Source organism: Myotis daubentonii, chromosome 3 (assembly GCF_963259705.1).
Source record: "Myotis daubentonii chromosome 3, mMyoDau2.1, whole genome shotgun sequence".
Taxonomy (NCBI): domain Eukaryota; kingdom Metazoa; phylum Chordata; class Mammalia; order Chiroptera; family Vespertilionidae; genus Myotis; species Myotis daubentonii.
In genome coordinates, this window is record NC_081842.1 from 42185973 (window position 1) to 42213539 (window position 27567).

General features: G+C 41.0%; 1 protein-coding gene across 1 annotated transcript in view; it reads right to left on the reverse strand.

Annotated features, from left to right (window-relative positions):
- MCCC1 (methylcrotonyl-CoA carboxylase subunit 1) overlaps positions 1-27567 on the reverse strand; it is a 58824-nt gene extending 31257 nt beyond the window's left edge. Inside the window, exons 1-7 of the mRNA XM_059687135.1 lie at positions 27358-27567; positions 18046-18092; positions 10818-10954; positions 9573-9668; positions 5107-5228; positions 4439-4586; positions 4230-4351 (exon numbers count right to left, since the gene is read on the reverse strand). Coding sequence (XP_059543118.1) covers positions 4230-4351; positions 4439-4586; positions 5107-5228; positions 9573-9668; positions 10818-10954; positions 18046-18092; positions 27358-27446 — 761 coding nt within the window. The 5' untranslated portion in view covers positions 27447-27567. The remainder of the gene's footprint in view (positions 1-4229; positions 4352-4438; positions 4587-5106; positions 5229-9572; positions 9669-10817; positions 10955-18045; positions 18093-27357) is intronic.

A 27567-nucleotide genomic window follows, 5' to 3' on the forward strand; every position in this document is an offset into this window, starting at 1 on the left:
TTTGATTCCCGGTCAGGACACATATCCAGGGTGTAGTTCGATTCCTAGTCAAGATGCGTGCGGGAGGCAACCAATCAATGTTTCTCTCTCACATGGATGTTTCTCTCTCCCCTCCTCTCTTTAAAATCAATTAAAATAAATATACAAAAAAGGAAAGGAAGGAAAGGAAGGAGGGAGGAAGGGAGGGAGAGTGGGAGGGAGGAAACCAGATGTGATGTATCCCATACCAGGAACGGAGGTACAGGCCTTTAATGTTTAATGTTGATCAGTTTGGAGGCACGTTGTGTTTAATGTTTGCGGCAGCTGTCGGTGCCAGAGGCTTCACTTTCCCCCAATGTCCTTGGTTTACTTTTCTTCCTCCTGTTGTCTTGGGGCTTCAACAAGAACTGCTTTCTGGACAGAGTCTGCGTCCTGCACTTCTTTCAGTTGGAACCTCTGTGATTACACGGGAGCCCTGGTGACATGGCAGGGTGTAGGGCAGGGAAAACACTCTGATCTATGATTCGATCTCAGTGTTTCACGTGGCCTGACCCTGTGCCTCAGCAGTGTTTCCTCACACTTTTCACCCTTCGGTACAGCGGGCAGGTTAGAGGTTAGACTTGGCCGGCTGCCCTTTCCCCAGGACAGAAACAGGTCTGGCAGTTTCCCTGGGAGTGTTGGCCTTGGTTTCTGAGAATAGACTGCTCTGGGCCTATTCCGGAAGGTTACTTTTCTACCCCCCAACCCCCAAATTTTAAGAATTGTTGCTTAGATTTTCACTGTGAGAACTTGGTGGGATTCCTGGCAATAGAACGAGTGAAAAGTTGGGAGGCCCCCCTAACACTGGGGCTTAAGGGTTTTCTCACTATCAAGCTCGTCCACAATCAACCTCCGGCAATTTGTCAAAATTCCCATTTCAGTGTCCCTGTAAGTCTAGGGCTCCAGCGGCTTCCGCTGCCGCAGGCGGATCCTGACTGCTTCGCGGTGCTCACATGCCTGTCCAGACTTCAGGGTGGCTTTCCTGTGCCCTCAGTTCTCTTCTGGGTCTAAGTCACTGACTTTCATTTTGTTCAGCTTTCTGCTTGCTCTTCAGATGTAACAGCTTCCAAGCTCTTTCCATGCTGGAGCCGAACAACCTGATTTTCAAATTACAATGATAAAAGTCTACCTTCTCCGGACCCTCCCTTATCTTTCAGCTGCTCCAGAGAGGACGGCACTGTAGCCGGGGCTCCAGGTTCAGGAAGGAACGTGCTGGGGCCCCACCAAGAGCAGAACACAACAGTTTTTATTCTGAGGCCGCAAAACTTGGACACAGTTTTCCTACGGCTGCGTGCAAAGGAAGGTCACTGAGGATCTGTGTTTTCCGTTTTGATTCTGTAATCACCAAGTCACTTGTGTCCTTTTGCTTTTTTTTTTTTTTATTGATTTCAGAGAGGAAGAGAGTGATAGAAACATCAATGATGAGAGAGAATCATCGACTGGCTGCCTCCTGCACACCCCCTACTGGGGATTGAGCCTGCAACTTGGGCATGTGCCCTTGACTGGAATCAAACCTGGGACCCTTCAGTCCGCAGGCCGGCGCTCTATCCACTGAGCCAAACCAGCTAAGGCTCTCCTTTTCCTTTTGCTGACTCATCTTTTCTGCTGCTTGACCTAAGGTAGAGGATCTGGAGCACCATCTCAGAACCAATCCTAACCGCTCCAGCCAGCCACTGGGGGTCTGGCTAGACCAGATACTGGTAGGTGGACACAGCTGGATTCTATTAGGAATGCCTTGATATTTTCTAAAAGTTCTAAAGTTGTTATTTTCCTAGTGACATTTTAAATTCACATAGATTATTTATTGACTATGAAGTGAGGACGGAATCCGGGTTCTCTTATTATCCTCCAAATAGTACACTTTGAAGACCATTTTCTGTCCCAGCCTTTCAGATAAACACAGTAACTGATCAGATCTAGAAAACATCTTGTATGTACTTTTCTCAGTTACCAGCATCATCTTGACAATTTTCTCACACTCCACTTATTCAACAGGTAGCTATTTAGCAGGATATAATATACTACATTCAGTACAATTATCATGATATTAAAATATTATTACTAGAAAATACGGCACAGAAATATATAGAAATGTTAATATAGAGAACTAGATTATGAGTGAGTTTGTTTTCCAACTCCTGTATTTTCCGAAAATTTGTAATGTATTCACATTACTTCTATATTTAAAAAAATATTATTGATGCCTATCATGAAGAAAGTAGTATGCCAGGTAGTAATATATAGGGGAAGATGAAAAAGAAATATACTAGCAGGTCCTTGATTCCCAGGAGTTTCCCAGCTATTGGAGGAATAAATTACAATGTGAGGTAATATGTAGCTAACGTTTCCCAAGGAAAGAATTCACAGCTTCAAAAAATGTTGGAGCATGGACTTACAGTCACCGAAATAGCTGGCTGATGTGTCCACAGCAATCTAACTCCAGAGTATGCCCCTTGGAGAGTCGGCCTATTCTTCTGGAAAGATGCTGCAGGAGGAAGCCCTGGTTTATCTTAGATTTTCCTCTGTCTTTTCCTGGCTTCCCACTAGCAGGCGGCATTATGTTATGTGCTCCTAATCAACTGGCTGATTTTAAGTTTGACTTTTTTTTCTTTTTAACAAACTCTAAATGAATTTAATTTACTGTGCCATGTTCAGGGACAGTTCTAAGCTTGTATGGTCTGAAACAAAAACTATTTGGGGGCCCTCTTTAAAAAGAAGACACAATTAGGTACTGGAACTTGGAAGAGGTTCATGCAAGGGAAGCTTCAGCTCATTACCTTCAAGGTAAATCCCTCTCTAGTCTTTATCAGGTCACTGGACATACAGGATATCTATCTATATCTATATCTATATCTATATCTATATCATCTATATCTATATCTATATCTATATCTATATCTATATCTATATCTATATCTATATAAATTACCAAAAAGTCTATGAAACAGGAAGCTTTTATAATCAGTACCTTATTTTAAGCAATAGGCATAAAAAGAAAACTCCAAAAAATAAAAATTAGATATTTACACAGCATTTGTTATTGTGGTACCTGGAGTAGCAGTTTAGTGCAGTGGCTTAGAGTGTGAATTTTAGAGTCAAACTGCCTGGGTTGAAATCCAAGCTCCACTACATCTTAGCTGGGAGACCTCAGGCAAGTTATCTGATGTGACTGTTCTGTTGCTCAGTATCCTCACCTGCAAAATGGGAATACTACCCATCTAAAGGGGCTCTTGCAAGAACTAGATTAGAATTTGGACAGCAAGATTAGTTAGTATATGTAAAATATTTAGGGCCAGCATATGGTGAGTGCAATAAAAGTGTGAGCTGTTAGTATTACTTGTTAACACATCACTTACAATTATAATTCAATTGGGTAACTATTTCATTTCTGAACATCTCAACTGATGCTTACAGAGTTCTGTAAAATATAGCTTAATTTCTTGTTTGTTTTTGTTTTTAGAAAGGTGACATGGGCACATAGTAACCTAAAGATAGATGAGGTGTGATTGTGCTAGTGTGCTCTTGAAACACACTGGTTAATCCTCACCCAAGGATATTTTCCCCCCATTGATTTTTAGAGAGAGTAGAAGGGGCGGGGGCGGGGGGGCGGGGGAGAGAAACATCGATGTGATAGAGACATCAATCAGTTGCCTCCTGCACACGCCCTGACCGGGCCAGGATCTGGCCTGCAACCTAGGTACATGCCCTTGACCGGGAATCGAACCCGGACCATTGGGTCTACAGGCCGACATTCTAACCACTGAGCAAAACCAGCCATGACAATATAGCATAACTTCTTACAGGAATTTTTTTATTTTAAAAAGACCTTAAGTTACATCAAAAAGTAATGGATTGAATGAATTAATGGCATCTTAATATTATGGAACCAATATTAAGGTCAACAAAAAGAATGAGATCTATATTTACTGACATGGAAAGATCTCTGATATAATATTAACATGCAATATTATATAAGATTTGATTCACTGTTCTGTATGTATGTTGTATTCTGTTTGTATATGTATAAATGTATCTATTCACATAGAAAATGCCTGGAAGTACGCATACCATAACATTATAGTGGGTACATCAGGGGTGGGATTGGGGAATGTATGTACTTATGTCCTACTAGAACTTCGTATTTTATATAATGTGCATGCATTTTTTATAATTTAAAATATCTGAGTCAGGGAAAAAAAAGCTAACCCCACCTTGGAGTGTCCACAAACTTCTCAATCAGCATAGCGTCATCATTGAAAGACTTCTTCGCTTCCCTCCGGGCTGATTCCAGCTGTTCTTGAAATTCTTTTTCCGATCTAGCGATCCTCATACCCTAAGATGAAAGGTAGATTTGACGACAACAGAAATAAAACAAAGGAGAGTAGCCGGAAATGGAAAACATGAGCACGCACAGTCTTACTTTTCCTCCTCCACCACGGACGGCTTTGATCATGACGGGGTAGCCGATCCTCCCAGCATGCTCTCTTAGGCACTGGTCTGTCTGGTCCTCACCGTGATAACCTTCCACAACAGGCACTCCAGCAGCAGCCATTATTGATTTGGATGTACTTTACAACAAAAAAGCCCAAGATACCCAAATTCTATGAAATTTCATACAAGAGAAACAAATACAGCCCAGTCTACAAAATATAATGGAACTTTTAATTTTATGTTTAATTTTTTCTTTTTTATTGAATTTATTGGGGTGATATCAGTTAATAAAATTTTATAGGTTTCAGGTGTATAATCCTATAATATATCATCTGTATTATAATGGAACTTTTCAAAGAAAACATCCCATAGATAAAGAAAGAAACTATAGTCTGAGATAACAAATATTAATACAAATATTAAAATATCTGTTGATTTCCCTCAATCCAATTTTTCATGTGGTAACTCATCCTACCTTGTTTTTATCCCCCCGAAAGAATTAGCATGTTGATTAGAAATAATAATTAGCTGAGTATTTTTCTGAAGTGGCAGATAAACAACTTATGGCTATGACAACAAAAGTGTATTATTAGCATGTCTATTATAGGTAAAATAAATCATTTCAATTGACCTTATTTAAAAAATACACACTCATACCTCTTTATACCCATGTCCCTAATTGCAGATGAGGGAGGGCCTATAAAAATAATTCCTTCTTGCTTACATAGTTCGGCAAATTCCATGTTTTCTGAAAGAAAACCGTACCCAGGATGGATAGCCTAGAAGCGAGAAATGAAAAGACAAATTTACTAGCACTCCACTGGCAAACTGGGATGCAGGCGGCATCGCTTTCCTGTGGGGAGGCCTCCCCGTGTGCTGGTGATGCCTACACTACGCTATCAAAGCCTGTTTCCAAGCAGACATCTGAAACATTTGCACTGAAGTTCTGAAGTCTTACCTGAACCAGAAGAATCTGTATTTCTTTTTCTTGTGGTAATAAATACATGAGATAAACCTCTATTTTAACCACATTGACGTGCACAATTCAGTGGCATTAAGCACATTCACCAGGCTGGGCAACTGTTACCACCAACCATCTCCAGAACGCTGTCATCACCCCACACAGAAACTCTGTGCCATGAAACACTAACCCCCCACTGCCTGGTAATGTTCCGTCTCACAAATTTTACTTTCCGTCTCTATGAATTTGTTTATTGCAGGAACCTGATATAAGTGGAATTGTACAAACTTACCCTTTTGTGTCTGGCTTATTTCACGGAGCAGAATGTTTCCCAGGTTCATCCATGTAGTAGCATGAATCAGAATTTCATTCCTTTTTTAAGGCTGAATAATAGTCCCTGTATGTATATATTCGACACTTTGTTTACCACTCACCTCTTTCCACCTTCCGGCTATTATGAATAAAGCTGCTATACACATTGATGTGCCCGTATCTCTTTGAGTCCCTGCTTTAAATTCTTATAAGTATAAATCTACAAGTGGAATGGATGGATCAGAGGAATCTGTATTTTAATTTATAATAATACTGCTTTTAGGGTAGAATGTCAAGGAGGATAAGTAGGAGTAAAGGTAATGGGGATTTCTTGACTCTGCCTTCATATAGAGCTGGCTTAGAACTGAAACTGTGGAACCCACAAGCTGAGAAGAACACACTACCACAATCACACCCCATCTACCTTCAGGTTGCTATGTGCCCATGTCACCTCTCTAAAAAGATAACTAAGAAGCAAACAAAAAGTCATATGCTAAAGCCTGGATATACTTTAGTGAAAGAGGACTACCTCAGACTTTTGCCTAGTTACTTGCAAGTTCCTCAGAGTTTTAACAAATTTATGTATCTGGCTTTCTCGCTCACCAAAGGGGACAATCGGTGACCCAAGAACAGTGTGTTTTCTTAGGGCAAACATGCCAACAGCAAAGAGGGAAGACACAGGGAAGCAAACAGTTGCAGCTCAGATTGTTTGGTGAGGGATTAAGCAACTCGGTCTCCCACTTCAGTAGCCCTCAGGACATCTGCTCTTCTAAAATAATAATTATAACCAACTGAATATAAAAAGAAAGCTCTGCCAACCCTATTTCAAAATAGTTGCGCTTAAAGGACATTTCAACATTAAAGCAGTAAGCTCCCAATGTCTGGGAAACTCATGTGAATAGAAAAGCCCATATCTTACTGATGGCAAACAACAACATGCTAAATACTGAATAAAATGCGACACGTCACATTTTGATGTCAGTTTGGAATTTTGTTTCTTTCAAACCAATGCTCAGTTTCAGACATTTTCTATGAAATGGTCAAATGTTATGTATGCTAGGCAAACTGAAAAAGGTCTACATTCAGTCCTCCCTGGTTTATAAACAGCTTTTTTTTTTTTAGGTATGATTTACATATATAATATTCACCCATTTATAGTTTCATGAATGTAGTAAATTTATACAATTGTGCAACTATTACTACAATCCAGTTTTAGAACACTTCTTTCACTCAAATAAGTTCCTGTGTGCCCATGTGCATACCTAATTAATTCTTACTTCTAGAACCAAGCAACTTACTGACCTGCTGTCTCTATAGTTTCACTTTTTTTTTAAAGAAATTTCCTAGATACGTAATCATACAGTACACATAGTCTTATGTGTCTGAATTCTTTAACTTGGCGTAATTTGGGGGGGGAGGGAAACATTCTAAATATATTTTTCTATTGATTTCAGAGAGGAAAAGAGAGGGAGAGAGAGAGAGAGAAACATCAACGATGAGAGAGAATCATTTATCGGCTGCCTCCTGCACACCCCCTATTGGGGATTGAGCCCACAACCCGGGCATGTGCCCTTGACTGGAATCGAACCCAGGACCCTTCAGTTCGCAGGTCGACACTCTAGCCACCGAGTCAAACTGGCCAAGGCACTTACCATAATTTTTTAAAAAATATATTTTATTGATTTTTTACAGAGAGGAAGGGAGAGGGATAGAGAGTTAGAAACATCGATGAGAGAGAAACATCGATCAGCTGCCTCCTGCACACCCCCTACTGGGGATGTGCCTGCAACCAAGGTACATGCCCTTGACCAGAATCGAACCCGGGACCCTTCAGTCCGCAGGCCGGCGCTCTATCCACTGAGCCAAACCGGTTAGGGCAACTTAGCGTAATTTTTTGAGATTCATCCTTGTTAATTGTCTGCATCAGTAGTTTATTTCTTTTTATAGAATTGATTCCACTATGATATGCTACATTTAGTTCATGATTTCATTTAGATTTTTTTCCAGTTTGGGGCCATTATGAATAATGCTGTTATGAACATTCATACAAGCCTATTTTTCGTTTCTCTTGGGTAAATGCTCAGGAGGGCAATTGTTGGGTCAAAATATGGTAAGTATATGTTTAAATTTTTAAGTTTTCTAAAGAAGCTGTCCTATTTTGCATTTCTACCAGCAATATTTGATGGTTCCAAGTTTCTCCAAATTCCTGCCAACACTTATCTGTCTTTTATATTTATAACATCCTAGTGAGTGTGAAATGGTATAGAACTGTGGTTTTCATGTCAATTTCCCTAATGACTAATGATATTGAGAATCTCTTATTGGGCTTATTGCCATTTGTGTATCTTCTTTGGTGATGTGTCTATTCAAATCTTTTGCCCATTTTCTTCAATTAGGTTGTTTGAGTTGGAAAGTATTCCTTAAAAATTCTGGATACCACTCTTTATCAAATATATGTTATGCACATATTTTCTCCCAGTCCATGGCTGATCTTTTAAGTTCTTAATGGTTTCATTTGAAGAGCAAAAGTTTTAAATTTTGGTGAAGTTTATTTTATCAATTTTTTCTTTCATGAATCTTGCTTATATTATACTGAAGAAATTATTGCCTAACCCTCTCAAAGATTTTCTCTTTTGTTTCCTTCCAGAAATTTTATAGTTGTAGGTCTTCCATTTAGACATATGCTACATTTCAAGTTATTTTTGTTTTTTATGAAAAGTGTAAGGTAAGAGTGTAGGAACTAGACGTTAGGTTCATCTTTTTGCATATAGATAGCCAATTGTTCCAGCACCATTTGTTGAAAAAACCACCCTTTCCCTATGACATTACTTTACCTTTATTCAAAAATTAATTAACCATAAATGTGAACTTTCTATTCTGTTCCACTAACCTGTATATTTGTCCTTCTGTTAACACACTGTTGGTTACTGTAGTTTTATAATGAGTTTTGAAATAGAGGGTCTAAATCCTATACCAAACATGTCAAACTCGCAGCTGGTGGGCCGCATGCCTCGTTTAAATGCCCTACACATTTGTTAGTCTTTTCAAACGTGTTTTAACTATATACTAGGCCTGTAGCTATTTGAGGACCAGGCTTGTCAAGTTCTATAAAATAGCCTATTGGGATTTTGATATAGAGTGAATTAAACCTATCAGTCCATTTGGAAAGAACTGCCATCTTAACAATATTGAGCTTTCCAGTGATTTATCTGCCTGTTTATTTAGGACTCATTTACTTTTGCTCAGCAGTGTTTTAGTCTTCAATACACTGGTCTTGAACTACTTTTGCTAACCTTGTTACTATTTGATTTTGATGATAGCATTTATCACTGTAACTGTTTCCTTAATTTCATTTTCAAAGTATTGCTAGCTTCCCTTCTTTTGAACAGATATTAAATTGATAGAACTCTGATGAGCTAGATAAATACTCTCCCTTCAAACTAAAAAGAAGAGCAGCTATCTACTTGTGAATATATCGAGTTCAATCACACGTTCTGGGAATGACCTCAAGAAGTTTAATTTCTCTTAAGAAGAATAGCTCACTATATCCAAACCACAGTATTCTTGGGCATTTGAATGGATTGAAAAAGAAAAACCAGCAATACTACTACTGCCACCAGTGGGCAATTTCCCTACCCATCAGGCATACATTTAGCTGCCAATTCACCCTGGTGGTTCACAAAATTGCAAGCCTGTCTGGATTGTTCATTCCATATTAATGTTTTTAGCAGGAAAGATAGAAACTGGGAATGGCTAAAAATAGAAAATGTATTCTCTACATAATAAGGAATTTTGTGAAAATTGGGCAACACGTTTACTTTTGTATTGTATATCTCTTCATCACCCTTACCTGTGCAGCAGAGATCTTGGCCACTTGAATGATTTTCTCCATAGATAGGTAGCTCTGCTGAGAGGGAGCAGGACCAATGAAATGCGCTTCATCTGCCTGTTTAACAAAAGGCATATGTTTAGAAAACCACAGACCTAGAACTCTATATAGGACTGCTTCAGGGACATAGAATTAGAGATAGAAATAGAAACATAGAAATGCTGGCTCCCCAAGAACAACACAAAAGTACCAGCTCATATCTATGCTATAAAAATAAGCCACTGTGGCCCAGACGGTGTGGCTCAGTGGTTGAACATCAACCTATGAACCAGAAGGTCATGGTTCGATTCCTGGTCAGGGCACATGCCCAGGTTGTGGGCTCAATCCCCAGTCGGGGGTGTGCAGGAGGCAGCCGATCAGTGATTCACTCTCATCATTGATGTTTCTATTTCTCTCTCCCTTTCCCTTCCTTTCTCTGAGAGCAATAAAAATATATTTAAAAAAATAATAATCCATTTTGAAATCTTTTGCATTAGGAGAATGCCCAAACCTGATTTTTATGTATAAATATATGTCGCACACTAAAGTAAAATGAAAGTGGCTTAGGGTAGACAGCAACAGGCATTCACAACATGAGACAGAACAGTGGCTAGAAGGCTGCATGGGCCTACTACGCAAAGCTGGAAGGCCAAGCGAAACTCATCACGGTGGACTTGTCAGTGCTTGGGGATTTGCTGTGGACGTAACGAAGGATGACAGCTGAATTCACCCAGGCCTGGTTCTGTCTAAGGGATAAAGCTAGTTACAATTGCTAACACGTACAAACCTTGGGGGAGGAAGGTCCCTGTAGTTATAATTTTCCAGTTAAGCCAAGTCTCTGAAACATTGAGTGACTTGTCTAAGACCCTTGGCCAGTAAGTAGTAGGTGCTAAAACTAGAATCTTGATCCTTTTCCTTGCACATCAGGGATGTGGATAGGAGCCCCTCAAAGTGTGGTCTGTGCATCAGCCACCTTCTGTGAACTGCTTTAACCAATCCTACTGACAGGACCTGGCCTGTAAATCAACTACATCACAGAGTATTCTGTTTAGTTCCACTGGTGACTCATTTGGAAAATGTCCCCAAAAGGAATTATTAGTGAGCAGCTGAACTTACCTACTGCACACTGTTAACACTAGCAAATACAAACTGTCAAGAACTAAAACACTGACACACTAACAAATATGATCACTTACAAAATCTGATTTCCAGTTTTTAGCAACATACCATATCCACATGCATGGAGTTCCTGTCAGCCTCACTGTAAACAGCCACGGACTGTATACCCATTTTTTTAGCTGTTCGCATCACCCTGCAGGCGATTTCTCCTCTGTTGGCAATGAGGACTTTGGTAATGTTGCATCCTAAAACACCATAAAAGTCATACAAAAAATATTACTGGGGAGCAAGGAATAAAAAGGCAAAATAAATGTTTTATGATATTAACAAGCTGATAAATATTTATGTTGGTAAAATCAGCAAAGCAGAGCCTAAAATAACCATTTTAACTAATATTAGACAGTGCATTTCTTGTCATTGTAATTCAAGATATCCTTATTAACACAAACTCTTAAATTACTCAGATTTTTCAGCTTAAAATAAGATTAAAAGATGCTTGTTATGCCAAAGATCAAAATAGCTTAAAAAATCATAGTTAATAATAATCTTTTAAAAATTTTGTTTTTCAATTACAGTTGACATTCAACATTATTTTATACTAGAGACCTGGTGCATGAAGTTCATGCACTGGGGGGCAGGGGGCAGGTCCCTCAGCCAGGCCTGTGCCCTCTCACAGTCTAGGACCCCTAGGGGAATGTCCAACTGCCGGCTTGTGGCTGGATGGCCTTCTGCTGCTGCACAGCCTGCTGCTTGAGCTTCAGCAGCTGCTGCACGTGCACAGGCTGGGCCACCATGGTCTGTCCTATGAACACCATCGAGTGGGTGACTCAAACACGGAGGCAGGCTCACCCTGAGTTCCCTGAGTCACTGAGTTGTTCAGACTGACTGCCTTCTACAGAGAATGGCACCAGGATTGGGCCTAAGCCGGCAATCGGACATCCCTCTTGCAGTCCGGGGCCCCTCAGGGGTTGTAGCAGTGTGCCAAGCGGCAGGTGGCCAGGGAGGAGCCCGAATAGGGGCCAGGCACCACGCCGCTCGCACACTCATCACAGCCCACTGCACCTGCTGCTGCTGCCATGTGCACTTGAAAAGAATGTATATTCTACTGCTTTGGGGTAGAATATATAAAATATTAAATCCGTCTGGTGAAATGTGTCATTTAAGGCCACTGTTATCCATTTCTTCCACATTGTTCAATATGTAGGCATATAATTATGTCGAGAGGTTCCCGACACTGTGGCAGCTGCGTTTGCCAGTTGTGAGTCCAGCTTCTGGCTGAGTGTCACTCCTCCTGTGGGAGCGCACTGACCAACAGGGGGCAGCTCCTGCATTGAGCGTCTGCCCCCTGGTGGTCAGTGCACATCATAGTGACTGGTCGTTCTGGTCATTCCGCCGAAATGGTTGCTTAGCCTTTTATTATATAGATTAGTTTCAGGTGTACAGCATAATGGTTAGACAATTATATAATTTACAAAGTGATCCCCTGATAATTCAAGTATCCACCTGGCACCATACATAGCTAATTACAATATGATTGACTATGTTCCCTATGCTGCACTTTATATCCCCATGACTATTTTGTAACTACCAATTTATTCAGACCTCTCAATCCCTTTACCTTTTTCACCAAGCCCTCCAACCCCCCTCCCCCTGCCCCCTACCTCCCACCATCTGGCAACCATAAGTTTGTTCAATGCATCTATGAGTCTGTTTCTATTTTATTTTTTTAGATCCTTTACCTGACATTTGTCTTTCTCTGTTGGACTTATTTCACGTAGCGTAATACCCTCTAGATCCATCCATGTTGTTGCAAATGGTAATATTTCATTCTTTTTTATGGCCCAGTAATACTCCATTGTATATATCTAACCACTTCTTCTTCACCCACTTGTCTACTCATACACAGTTGGGTTGCTTCCATATCTTGGCTATTATAAATAATGCTGCAGTGAACATAGAGGTGCATATATCGTTTCAAATGAATGTTTTGGGTTTCTTTGGATATATACCAGAAATGGAGTTGCTGGGTCATAACTGAGTTCTATTTTTCATTTTTTTAGGAACCTCCACAGTTTTCCATAGGGGCTGCACTGATTTGCATTCAAACATTGTACGAGGGCATTCCCCTTTCTCAACATCCTCCCCGACACTTGTTTGTGGACTTATTGATGACAGCCATTCTGACAGATGTGACGTTCATTATTTTTAATTTACATTCGCTGATAATTTATGACATGGAGCATCTTTTCATATGTCTAGTAAACACCTGCAGGTCCTCTCTGAAGCAGTGTCTATTCGGGTCCTCTGCCCATTTTTGAATTGGATTGTTTCTCTGATGTTGAGTTGTATGAGTTCTTTATAAATTTTGGGTATTAATCCCTTAGCCAATATATCATTTGCAAGTATCTCCTCTCATTCAGTGGGTTGTCTTTTCATATTACTGATAGTTTCCTTTGCTGTGCAAAAACTTTTTAGTTTGATATAGTCCCATTTGTTTATTTTTTCTTTTGTTTCCCTTGCCCAAGGAGATATATCAGAAAGAATATTGCTAAGAGAAATGTCAGAGTTTACTGCCAATGTTTTCTACTAGGAATTTTGTGGCTTGGGGTCTTACATTTAATTCTTTAATCCATTTTGAGTTTATTCTTGCATATGGTGTGAGAAGGTGGTCTAGTTTCATTTTTCTCCTGTTCAGTTTTCCCAGCACTATTTATTGAATAGACTATTTTTACCCCCATTGTATGTTCTTACCTCCTTTGTCATACATTAACTGACCATATAGGCGTGGGTTTTTCTGAGCTCTCTATTCTGTTCTATTGATTTATTGTCTGTTTTTATGACTGAACCATGCTATTTTGATGATCTAGCCTGACAGTATAGTTTGGTATCAAACAGTGTGATACCTCCAACTTTGTTCTTCTTTCTCAAGATTGCTGTGGCTATTTGAGGGTCCTCTGGGGTTCCTTATAAATATGTGGATTATTTGTTCTACTTCTGTGAAATATGCCATTGGTATTTTTGATAGAAATTGTGTTGAATCTATAGATTGCTTTGGGAAATATGGACATTTTAACAATGTTAATTCTTCCTATCCATGAGTAGGGTATATGCTTTCATTTATTTGTATCTTCTTGATTTCTTACAATTTTTCAAGTAAAGGTCTTTACCTCCTTGGTTGAATTTACTCCTAGGTATTTTTTTATGCAATTGTAAACAGAATTGTTTTCTTAATTTCTCTTTTTGATAGTTCATTTATTGATGTATAAAAATGCAACCAACTTCTGAATATTTATTTTTATATCCTACTACTTTACTCAATCATTTATCAGTTCTAATCGTATTTTGGTGGACTCTTGAGGGTTCTCTATATATGGTATTATGGCATCTGCAAATAATGGCAGTTTTATATCTTCCTTTCCAATTTGGATGCTTTTTACTTTTTTCTTGTCTGATTGCTGTACTAGGACTTCCAGTACTATGTTGAATAAGAGTGGTGAAAGCAGACATCTCTGTCTTGTTTCAGATTAAGGGAAACACTTTTAATTTTTGCCCATTGAGTATGATGTTAGCTATGGGTTTGTCATAAATGGTCTTTATGTTGAGGCATGTTACCGCTATTTCCACTTTAGAGAATTATCATAAATGGGTGCTTGATTTTATAAAATGCTACTCTGCATCTGTTGATATCATCATATGATTTTCATCCTTCATTTTGTTTATGTGATGTATCATGTTAATTGATTTGTAGATACTGAATCAACCTTGCATCCCAGGAATAAACCCCACTTGATCATTGTGTATGATCTTTTTTATGTATTGCTGAATTTGTTTTGCTAATATCTTGTTGAGGATTTCTGCATCTATGTTCATTAGGATTACTGGCCTATAGTTTTCTTTTTTATAATGTCTTTGTCTAGTTTGGGAATCAGGATAATGCTGGCCTCATAAAATGAGCTTTGGAACCTTCCCTCTTCTTGAATTGTTTGGAATAATTTGAGAAAGATAGGTGTTAAGTCTCTTTTAAATGTTTGATAAAATTCAACTGTGACTCCATCTGATCCAGGATTTGTTTGTTGAGAGTTTTTGTTTATCAGTTTTGATTTCACGTAGTAGTCACCTGTTCAGATTTTCTTCTTGATTCAGTCTTAAAAATTTTTATATTTCTAGGGATTTATCTATTTCTTCCACATTGTTCAATATGTAGGCATATAATTATTTGGAGTCTTTCTTATAATCCTTTGTACTTCTGTGTGTCAGTTGTTACTTCTGGCCTTTTATTTCTGATTTTATTAATTTGGGTTCTCTCTCCTCTTTTCTTGATGAGTCTGGTTAAACGTTTACCAGTTTTGTTCATCTTTTTAAAAAATCAGCTCTTGGTTCATTGATTTTTTTGTATTGCTTTTTTTTTTTTTTACTCTATTTTGTTTATTCTACTCTGATCTTTATTATTTCCTTTTCCCTTCCTTCTACTCACTTTGAGCTTTGTTGTTATTTTTCCAGTTCTTTTGAGATTTTTCTAGTTTGATGAGGTAGGCTAGTATTGCTATGAATTTCCTCTTATGATTGCTTTGACTGTGTCACATAGATTTTGTGTTTTTGTGTTTTCATTTTCATTTATCTCAAGGCATCTTTTGATTTCTTCCTTGGTCTCATTGTTAACTCATTAACTATTTAGTAACATGTTATTAGCCTCCACATGTTGGTGTGTTTTTAAGGGTTTTTTTTGTCTTGTAATTGATTTCTAGTTTCATACCATTGTAGTCAGAGAAGATGCTTGATATGATTTCAATCTTCTTCAATTTACTGAGACTTGTTTTGTGGCATAACGTGGTTTATCTTGGAAAATTTTCCATGTGCACTTGAAAAGAATGTATATTCTACTGCTTTGGGGTGAAATGCTCTTAAAATATTAAATCCATCTGGTGAAATGTGTCACTTAAGGCCACAGTTTCCTTAATGATTTTCTGTCTGGAAGATATATCCATTGATGTCAATGGTGTATTAAAGTCCCTACTGACTGTATTACTGTCCATCTCTCCTTTTATGTCCATCAAGATTTGCTTTATATATTTAGGCGCATAACTGTTTACAAAGGCTATATCCTCTTGTTGGATTCATTCCTTTATCATTATGTAATGTCCTTCTCTGTCTCTTACCTCAGCCTTTGTTTTAAGGTCCATTTTTGTCTGATATAAGGACTGTTACCCCAGATTTTTTTTTCTACTTGCATGAAATATGTTTTCTAACCTTTCACTTTGTGTGTGACTTTCGATCTAAAGTGGATACCTTTTAGACAGAATATACATAGACCCACCCTATATCTTTTGATTGAAGCACTTAATTCATTTACATTTAAAGTGATTATTTATTGGTACATAGTTATTGGCATTTTATTATTCATATTTATGTTCCTCCCACCGCCCCCTCTTAAAGAAGCTCCTTTAACATTTCTTGGTTTGGTGGTGGTGAACTCCTTTGGCTTTTTCTTTATCTCTCCTTCAATTTTAAATGATAGCCTTGCAGGGTAAAGTAGTCTTGGTTCTAGCTTATTTTTCATCACTTTGAATATTTCATGTCAATCCCTACTGGCCTGACATGTTTCTGTTGAGAAGTTAGCTGGCAGTTTTAAGGGGGCTCCCTTGTAAGAACTATCTTTCTCTTACTGCTTTTAAGATTCTCTCTTTGTCTTTAACCTTTGCCATTTTAATTATGATGTGTCTTGTGTGGGCCTCTTTGAATTCATTTTGGGAGGGACTCTCTGTACTTCCTTGACTTGTATTTTTCCTTCACTGGGTTAGGGAAGGTTCCAGTCATTATTTCTTCAAATAGGTTCTCAATTCCCTGCTCTCTCTCTTTACCTCCTGGTACCCCTATTATGCATATGTTATTACACTTGATGTTATCACAGAAGTCCCTTAAACTTTCCTAATTTAATTGTTTTTTTTCTGCTCTAATTGGGTGTTTTCTGCTACCTTGTCTTCTAAATCACTGATTAGACCCCCTGCTTCATCTAATCTGCTGTTGATTCCTTCTAGTGTTTTCATCATTTCAGTTATTGCAGTAATAACCAATCTTTAAGTAAGTGCACTCTATGCTCCAGGTCCTGTGCTAAAAAGACTCTATCTAGAGTTAAGCCTTCACAATTATTATATTAAGTAGATATGATTATTATTATTATTATCTCAATTTTTCAAATGAAGAAATTAAGGTTGAAAGAAATGTTACATTCCCAAAATTATATAGCTAAAGAAATGGTGGATCTAAGATTGAACCCAGGTTAGCTTCACTCCAGAATTTGAGCTCTTAGACCAGTGATGGCAAAACTTTTGAGCTCGGCGTGTCAGCATTTTGAAAAACCCTAACTTAACTCTGGTGTCGTGTCACATATAGAAATTTTTTGATATTTGCAACCATAGTAAAACAAAGATTTATATTTTTGATATTTATTTTATATATTTAAATGCCATTTAACAAAGAAAAATCAACCAAAAAAATGAGTTCACGTGTCACTTCTGACATGCGTGTCATAGGTTCGCCATCACTGTCTTAGACACTTGGCTCCACTACCTCTATCACTCTGAGCACAGGGATGTATGATTCTCTTGTAATATAAATGAATATTGCATCAGTTCACTGTCATCAGTGCTATAATGACATGATATTATACTAATACATGAAATCCACTTCCATCATTACACACATATCTTTTGATTGGAGCACTTAATTCATTACATTTAAAGTGATTATTTATAGGTATGTAGTTATTATTCTATGAAAGTCCATAATAGTTATTTTCTCAAAAAATAAGGTTATATATAATTTAAAACAATGTTTTTAAATAAGGATCTATAGAGCCCAAGAGTTGTCACAGGTCACAGGGGCTGTTGGGATGAAGTATACATTTGTGTTTAGTGAGGAAGGGGAGAGAGCTACACCAATCACCTACAAGTTATATTTAAATATGTTTTATAATTGGGGATTTCATGTAAACTTTTATTTGGAAAAAAAAAGTCCTGCTACTTAAAATGCATGTTATAAAGCATTGATTTAGATCATCACAGTTATGTTTTTCCAATTCAATACACTGAGTCAGATAGAAATAACATAAGTATAAAATATATTTTCCTACATATTTTATATACAACAGCAAGATATATGACATAAAGAAGATAAAAATTATGACAATACTTACTAAAAAAATTTATCACAAAAATCCAAAACTTCAAAAGTATATGAGAACTACTTCTATTATGCACCAATTAAAGGATTAAACATTTCCGTTTCTTACTTCACCATCTGAAGCAAAGCCAAACAGTACAACACAAACTGTTAATACCTGTGGTTGTTGCATACTTCATGGTTCTTTGCTTCCAAGCCCATCTCCTATAAAATGAGTCCAAATGGAGTTATAATTAAATAGGATATGCAAGTTCAGTCAATATTCTTTCAAATAATCTCAATTTTTTAAAACCTGAAACCAAGTACAGATATGACCTTAGTTAAACCTTAACCCTACAAAGTGATTTACTAAAACATTCTTTGTGGAAAGAAAACTAATCTAGAAATCAGGAGTTACAGTTCTGGCTGTTCTCCCTGGCAGTTTGTGTCCTTGAATGAATCATTTAACCTACTTGCTCCTGAGATTGGCATTTGACCAGAGTCAAAGATGATGACTGGAAAGCCAAGGTGCTTCAAGATCATCTAAGTCAGCCCGGCCTGAGGGGCTCAGTTGGTGAGCATCTTCCCGTGCACCAAAAGGCTGCCGGTTTGATTCCTAGTCAGGGCACATACCGGGGTTGCGGGGGTATGGAGGTCACATCGATGTTTCTCTCTCTCTCTTCCTCTCTCTAAGCATGTCCTTGGGCGAGGATTAAAATAAAATTCTAATTCAGTTTTTTTCAAACTCTTTTTTGACTAGAACCCAAAGTAATACTGAACCAGTATTTGACTTCATAACCAGGTATGGACACAAAACAGACGTTTCCTAAAAGAAGACTTTCCCTATATTTTGATTTTCTATTCTATTTTGTTCTATTCCATTTTATTAAGTAAAATATGCTGGTTAAACTACAGTTTGAAGAATACCAATCCGTCTCAACCCTCTGATAAGTTAGGTTTGAACAACTGGCCCAGAGAAATACAAGGAAGGAGCTGAACAAGGGAAGCAGAGAGAATGCTGGCCGTGGGGCCTGCGGGAGGAGCCACCCACTCCAGCTGCTGGGGGTCCTGCACAAGTTGCTTTACATCGTGTTTCTCAATCTTTTGTTTTCATTACCACCCCCTAGAAAATTTAAATATTAAGGAATAAGATTTTTGTAGCAGTGACTGAACTTGGAGTGACCACAAATCATGTTAATATCTGTTAAAAAAGAAAACCACAGCCCCAAAATTGGTTCACTTGTGCTAAAGCCCATGACAGCAAACCTAGACTTAACACCTGGTCTAATTCCATCAGTTCCATCCCTTCTTCCCAAAGAAAAAAGAGGCAATCTAAGGATTAAAAATGGCGGCAGAGTAGGTGGATGCTGCACGGACATGCTCCCAGGAACAAGCTGGAATTACAACTGAAATACGGAAAGGCTTCCTGAATAATCAACGGAAAACTCACAGGAGAGAACCCTGATACCCAAGGACCAAAGGCAGAGACTGCATAGAGCAGTAATGGCGAACCTATGACACGCGTGTCAGAGGTGACACGCGAACTCATTTTTTGGTTGATTTTTCTTTGTTAAATGGCATTTAAATATATAAAATAAATATCAAAAATATAAGTCTTTGTTTTACTATGGTTGCAAATATCAAAAAATTTTTATATGTGACACAGCCCCAGAGTTAAGTTAGGGTTTTTCAAAATGCTGACACGCCGAGCTCAAAAGGTTCGCCATCACTGGCATAGAGACTGGTAGGAGGGGTGGAGGCGCAAAAGGGCTAGCCCGGCACCCATAGACAGCAACTGAAGTCCCAAAGAGATATCTCAGCTGGGGGTGGGGGTCGGGGGGGTGCCACTGAGAACTCTGGGATCTAATCCCGAAGCTTGGCTCTCCAGCAGAGAGCACCAAATCTGAGGAGGGTACCCACATAACATCTGGCTGTGAAAAGTAGCAGGGTGCTGTCTGCCAGGGAGTGGCAGCTGAATGTTAGGGCACCCTCTTGAAGGGCCAATGCACAAAAATTCCCCGTGGAGTCACCCACCTTGTGCTCTGGCAGAGGGAGGATGAAGTGGACTGGAGCCGTGAGAGCAGAACCCAGGACTGGGGACTCGGGGGATAGAGCTCAGAAGGCAGACACCCCAAGTTTCCTGGGCTGTCATTCCCTCACACAGCAGAGGACATCTTTCCCACATAGACATTTGCCTTGCCTGGGAGTAAGACAGTTGAGTCACCCTATTGGAAAACACCTTGCCCTGAGGCGACTTAAGAGATTAAAAGCAACAATTAGCCTCCAGGCAGAAGAAATGCCCCACCCTATTGAAAAAACTCTCACTACACCTGAGGACAATTGCCTGGGGGCAATTCAAGTCGGAATCCTATTAGTCTGTGTAGACAGAAGAGGTCTCTGGAGGCTTTGCCTGATCCAATTAGTCAGAAACAGCCATTAACACTGTCCTGCATAGAGATGGGGAGGTGTAGAGGATCTACCTAATACAAACTCAAACAGACAACCAAAGTGAGGAAACAAAGAAACAACTTCAAAAATGAAAGAACTAGAGAATTCTCCAGAAGAGACAAATGAAGCAGAGATAAGAAATTTATCTAAAACAGAGTTCAGAGTAATGATGGTAAAAATGCTCAACAGTATGAAAAAAGATATAGTAACTATGAAAAAAGAACAGCCTGAGATACAGAATGACATAACACAAATAAAGCAGATTATGGAAAGCTGAGGATCAAATCAGTGAATTAGGCTCTAACCAGTTTGGCTCAGTGGATAGAGCATCGGCCTGCGGACTGAAGGGTCCCAGGTTGGATTCTGGTCAAGGGCATGTACCTGGGTTGTGGGCACATCCCTAGTAGGGAGTGTGCAAGAAGCAGCTGAATCGATGTCACTCTCTCATCGATGTTTCTAACTCTCTACCCCTCTCCCTTCCTCTCTGTAAAAAATCAATAAAATATCAAATCAGTGAATTAGAAGACAAAGTTGAAAATATCACTCAATCAGAGAACCAAAAAGAAAAAACATTAAAAAACAGGAGGACAGCTTACGGGAGATGTGGGACAATGTGAAATGTAACAATATTAGAAGAGCAGGTGTGCCAGAAGAGGCAGAAAGGGAGAAAGGAATAGAGAAGGTGTTTGAAGAAATAATGGCAGAAAACTTCCCTAACTTGGTAAAGGAAAAACTCACACAAGTTCAGAAGGCACAGAGAACCCCAAACAAGAAGAATCCAAACAGATCTATGCCCAGACACATCATAATTAAAATGCCAAAAATTAAAGACAAAGAATCTTAAAGGCAGCAAGAGAAAAGTACAAAGGAGTTCTCATAAGGCTGACACTCTACAGGCCAGAGGGAATGGCATGAAGTACTCAAGGTAATGGAAAGCAAGGATCTGAGATCAAGATTACTATACCCAGCAAGGCTATCATTCAAAATAGTCAGTCAAATAATGAGCTTCCCAGACCAAAAAAAAAAAAAAAACACACAAAAGGCTAAAGGAGTTCATCACCACCAAGTCAGCATTACAAGAAATGCTAAAGAGATTGCTGTAAGGGAGTGCTGAGAAAAAGAAACAGAGAGAGAAACCTAGCCATACAGAATTAAAATAGCTATAAATAAGTACCTCTCAATAATAACCCTAAATGTAAATGAATTAAATGCTCCAACCAAAAGGTGTAGGGTAGCTGAATGGATACAAAAACATGACCCAACTATATGCTGTGTACAAGAGACCCAACTCAAAACAAAAGACACAAACAGGATGAAAGTGAAGGGATGGAAAAAATTTTTCATGCAAATGGAAAAGAAAAAATAGCTAGAGTAGCAATACTCATATCTGACAAAATAGACTTTAAAATGAAGGCCATCACAAGAGACAACAAAGGTCACTACATAATACTAAAGGGATTGATCCAACAAGAGGATATAACCCTGGTAAACATATATGCACCCAATATAGGAGCACCTAAAAATATATATATATATATATATATATATATATATATATATATATATACACACACACATATACATACACACTAAAGGCCCGGTGCACAAAAATTTGTGTACTCAGGGGGCGGGGGGGGGGGGGGTTCCTCAGCCCAGCCTGTGCCCTCTCACAGTCTGGGACCCCTCAGGGGATGACCACCTGCTGGCTTAGGCCCACTCCCCAGGGGATTGGGCCTAAGATGGCAATCAGACATCCCTCTGGCAGCCCAGCAGCCCTTGGAGGATGTCCACTTGCCAGCGGGGAGCAGGCCTAAACTGCAGTGGCACATCCTTAGTGTTGCTGAGGAGGCAGGAGAGGCTCCCACCACCACTGCTATACTGGCAGCCATCAGCCTGGCTTGTGGCTGAGCAGAGCTCCTCCCATGTGAGAGCGCCCTGACCACCAGAGGGCAGCTCCTGCATTGAGCGTCTGCCCCCTGGTGGTCAGTGTGTGTCATAGTGACCAATTATTCCCAGTCCTTCTGCTGTTAGGGTCAGTTTGCATATTACCCTTTTACTATATAGGATAGAGGCCTGGTGCACGGGTGGGAGCCGGCTGGTTTGCCCTGAAGGGTGTCCCGGATCAGGGTGGGGGTCCCCACTGGGGTGCCTGGCCAGCCTGGATGAGGGGATGATGACTGTTTTTAGGCTGCCTGCACCCCCTTCAGGGTGGGGTCCCCACTGGGGTGCCTGGCCAGTCTGGGTGAGGGGCTGAGGGCCATTTTCAGGCTGGCAGATGACTGAAGCTCCCAGCATCTCCTTTTTTTCTTTTTTCTTTTTTATTCTGGGATTTATTTACTTTCTATGGTTGTCACTGGAACTGAGAGCCGGCTTCAGCTCTGAGGCCAGCTCCAGCTTGAGGCCTCGGCTGCTGAAAGCAGGTATCTGGGCTCTGTTTAGCTTCTATAATTGAAACACTGTTGCCATCACTGACGCTCTAAGCTCTGAGGCCGGCTGGCTGAAAGCAGCTATCTGGAGCTTGTTTAGCTCCTATAATTGCGACATTGTTTCTTAGACTGCAGCTCAGAGGCTGGCAGCGGCAGGCGGGGAACCTTGGCTTCCTCCATCACTGGAGCAAGTAAGCCTCCTGTTCGCTTCAGCTGCCTGGCTGCCGGCCGCCATCTTGGTTGGCAGTTAATTTGCATATCGCCCTGATTAGCCAATGGGAAGCTGTTCGGGGGTATGGTCAATTTGCATGTTTCTCTTTTATTAGATAGGATGGTCCTGTACATGAATTATATATAATATGGTCCTGTGCAGGATGATGGGGTCCCTCATCCTGGCTGACAATCAGGGTCAATCAGGGCCAATTAGGGCCAGCCAGCCAGGGGAGGTTGGCCAGCTGTGGAAGGTTGGCTGTGGGAATGCACTGACCACCAGGGGGCAGCTCCTGTATTAAGCATCAACCCCCTGGTGGTCAGTGCATCCTCACAGAGACTGGTCATTCTGTCAGCTGGTCATAACTGTCCCTTAAGTTTTTATATATATAGATATCTAATCTAATAAAAGACAAACATGCAAATTGACTGTACCTTCGCTATGCCCCCAAGCTACGCCCACCAGCCAATCAGAGCAACTATATGCAAATTAACCCAACCAAGATGGCAGCCAGCAGCCACGGAGCTGGAGCAAGCAGGAGTCTTGGTTGCCCCGATAATGGAGGAAGCCAAGCTTCCCGCCTGCCATGGCCAGCTCTGGCCTCCACTGAAGGCAACAAAGTTTCAATTATAGAAGATAAATAAACTCCAGATACCTCCTTCCAGCCAGCCTCCACTGGGAGTTTGGGTGGCTGGGGGCCGTGGTAAGCCTGCAAAGAGCCATCAGCCCCACACCTAGGCTGGCCACACCCTCATGGGGTGAGGGTCCCCGCTGGGAGGGCTTGGCCAGCCTGCAAACAGCCATCAGCCCCTCACCCAGGCTGGCCAGGTACTCCAGGGGAGACCACCACTCTGAAGGAGCTGTGGCCAACCCGCAAACAGCCATCAGTCCCTCACCCAGACAGGCCAGGCACCCCAGCAGGACCCCCCACCCTGAAGGGGCTGTGGCCAGCCTGTAAACGGCCATCAGCCCCTCACCCAGACTGACCAAGTACCCCAGCAGGACCACTCTCCCTGAAGGGGGTGTGGCAAGCCTGAAAATGGCCCTCAGCCCCTCATCCAGGCTGGCCAGACACTCCAGGGGGACCCCACCCTGAAGGGGGTGTGGCCAGTCTGAAAACGGCCCTCAGCCCCTCACCCAGGCTGGCCAGGCACCCCAGTGGGGACCCCCACCCTGATCCGGGACACCCTTCAGGGCAAACCAGCTGGCCCCCACCCATGCACCAAGCCTCTATCCTATATAATAAAAGGGTAATATGCAAATTGATCCTAACAGCAGAACAACTGGGAATGACTGGTCACTATGACACACACTGACCACCAGGGGGCAGATGCTCAATGCAGGAGCTCCCTGGTGGTCAGTGCGCTCCCAAAGGGGGAGCTCTGCTCAGCTACAAGCCAGGCTGACAGCTGCCAGTACAGCGGTGGTGGTGGGAGCCTCTCCCACCTCCTCAGCAGCGCTAAGGATGTCTGACTGCAGCTAGGCCTGTTCCCCGCTGGCAAGTGGGCATCCCCCGAGGGCTCCTGGGCTGCCAGAGGGATGTCTGACTGCCAGCGTAGGCCCAATGCCCTGGGGAGCAGGCCTAAGCTAGCAGGTGGTTATCCCCCGAGGGGTCCCAGACTGCAAGAGGGCACAGGCCGGGCTGAGGGACCCCATCTCTCCTGAGTGCACAAATTTTTGTGCACCAGGCCTCTACTATGTATATAAAACTTCTAGAGGACTTTAAAGGAGAGATTGACAATAATACAGTCATAGTAGGGGACTTCAACACTCCTCTGACTTCCCTGGATAGATCTTCCAGACAAAAACTTAACAAGGAAACAGAGTCTCTAAAGGACACACTGGATCATATGGATTTCATTGACATTTATAGAACATTTCACCCAACACAGCAGAATATACATTCTCCTCAGGTGCACATGGATCATTCACAAAGATTGACCACATGTTAGGACACAAAACAAGTCTCTATAAGTTCAAGAAGACTGAAATCATATCAAGCATCTTCTCAGATCACAGTGGAATGAAATTAGAAATCAACTACAGTAAAAACACCCCAAAACATTCAAACATATGGAGGCTAAATAGCATGTTATTAAATAATGAATGGGTTACCAACGAGATCAAGAAAGAAATCAAAAACTTCCTAGAAACAAATGAAAATGAACACACAACAACCCAAAATCTCTGGGACACAGCAAAAACAGTCCTGAGAGGGAAGTTCATAGCACTACAGGCATACCTGAAAAAAACAAGAAAAAGCAGCAATAAATTATTTAACCCTACAACTTAAAGAACTAGAAAGAGAACAATAAGAAAAGCCCAGAGTAAGTAGAAGGAAGGAAATAATAAAGATTAGTGCAGAAATAAATAACACAGAGACAAAAAAAAAAACCCCACAACAATCTAAAAAATTAATGAAACCAAGAGCTGGTTCTTTGAAAGGATAAACAAAATTGATAAACCATTAGCCAGACTCATTAAGAAACAAAGAGAGAGGACCCAAAAAAATAAAATCAGAAATGAAAGTGGAGAAGTAACCATGGACACCACAGAAATACAAAGGATTGTAAGAAAACACTATGAACAACTATATGCCAACAAACTGGACAATGTGGATGAAATAGACAAATTCCTAGAAAAATACAATCTCCCAAAACTGAATCAGGAAGAATAAAAAAACCTGAATAGGCCAATAACACAAATCCCAGAGACAAACTCAATACCTGTTGGGAAAGTCCCTTCCTGAATCCCATAATAAGCCTCGAACAATCCTAGAATGCCTCACTTTACTGACACGGGTACTTCAGTGGAAATCCAGTGTCCCTAAAAGGGAAAAAGCCAGCCAACCTATAAATGTAAATGTCCTGATTAGTTAACCCCAGCAACTTCCGTGTTCCCAAGGAATAAGCCCCACATTCAAGGTGTAGAACCTGAGGCCCTACCTTAGTCTACTCCCTCTCTGCAGAGCCTCAATAAATCTGCCTTTGCTTTTTATCAGTGTCCCTGGTCTAAATTTTTTTATATCAGGAGACAAGAACCCAAACTCATTGGTAATATTCTCATTTCTAAAATTCTACCACTAGATTTCGTTTCTCCGTGTTAGTAGAAATGTAAATACCCTCCACACTGATAAGGTTTTCAATTCTATATGCCATTGCAACTCTAGTACTTTCCAGGTGACAGCTACATGAGAACAATTCTATACCCAATTCCTAAGGTTTGAGAGGGAAAGGAAAGAGAGAAAATATGTCTGCATAGTATCATGAAGAGCCCCCCAAAACCTAAGAAAATGAAACTCAGGAGAACGAGAAGAGCGCTAATACTGCTTCTACTGTCTTATTCTGCTCTAGGGCGAGTCCTACAATTATGTAGCTGAAAATCCAAAGCATTGACAGTAACTTGTGGAAAGCAAAAGCAAACAAGAAACTTCATCTAAATGGTTGCATCTGCAAAGGCGACATCTGTTGATTGATTCATATGCACCAGATTCCATTTAAGCCTCTTTCCATGTATTCATTCTTTTAATTTGCACAATCCAAAGTACTAGTATTACCTCCTGTAGGTACTAGTGTCATCGCCTCCTCCTAGGTCAGAAAATCCAAGCACAGAGGTATTAAGTAACTTGCTCAAGGTTGCTCCCACACCTACGGAGTAGCAAAGCTGAGACCCCTGTCTTCTGAGCCTGTGCCCTGCAGCACGAAGCTATACTGTCTTTCCAGAATGATGGAGGATGACGATGATGAGACAAAGGAAGAAGAAGAAGCTTGCCGCCTGGAAGCAAGAGGGTATGTTTACTGCAAAAGTTATTGTCCCAGAAGCTTAAGCTCAGAATTTGGAAATGACCTGGAGTCGGGTTAGCTATGAGTCATCTGGCAGCTTTCTTTAAATCTGCATACGGAGCTTCTGATAAAACAATTTCTCTGCCCACAGGAAGGTGAACTGGCTCCTGTTAACTTGATTCTTTCCAAAAATGAGCAAGAACTCCGGCAGTCTTTGTCTGACCTGGACACCTTCGGAGGGAAAGCTGAACCAAAGGGGACTTTGAGGGCGTCCTGGCTCCACCACTTACTACTCGTGTCACCTTAGGCGAGTCGTTGACGCCGTGGTTTCACTGGAACTGGGATTACAAAGCTCCCCGCCCCCCCCCCCGCCCCCCACATACATGGAATGCATGAAAGCGCGGGGTACACACGCGTTATTCTAGCCCTAATGGCGAGCGGAGCAGCGGATGGCAGGCCCAGCCCCATCCCTCCCCCACGCTCATAAATGAAAAAAGTAGGGGCAAACCCAGCGCTGCAGGGTGGATGAGGGGAAGGAGAGGAAAGGGAACGACTGGGCGTGGAGACGTCTCCCTCTCTGTGCGTGGCCTGAAAGCAAACCCCCTCCCAAAAGGGGCTGCTACCTCGGCGGCGGCAGCAAGCTCGGGAAACGCTGCCATTGGTTCCTCTCCGCCGCCACCAGTCGCACCGACACCACCGAGGTCGCCGCCATGGCCTGCAGTCCCGCGGCTCTCCTGCTCGTGGGCGCGCGCCAGCTGCGTCCCGCACTCTGCAAAAGCTCTGCTCCGCGCCGCAAGCCTCTTGTCCTCCGCCGGCCACCGTCCAGGTCAGAG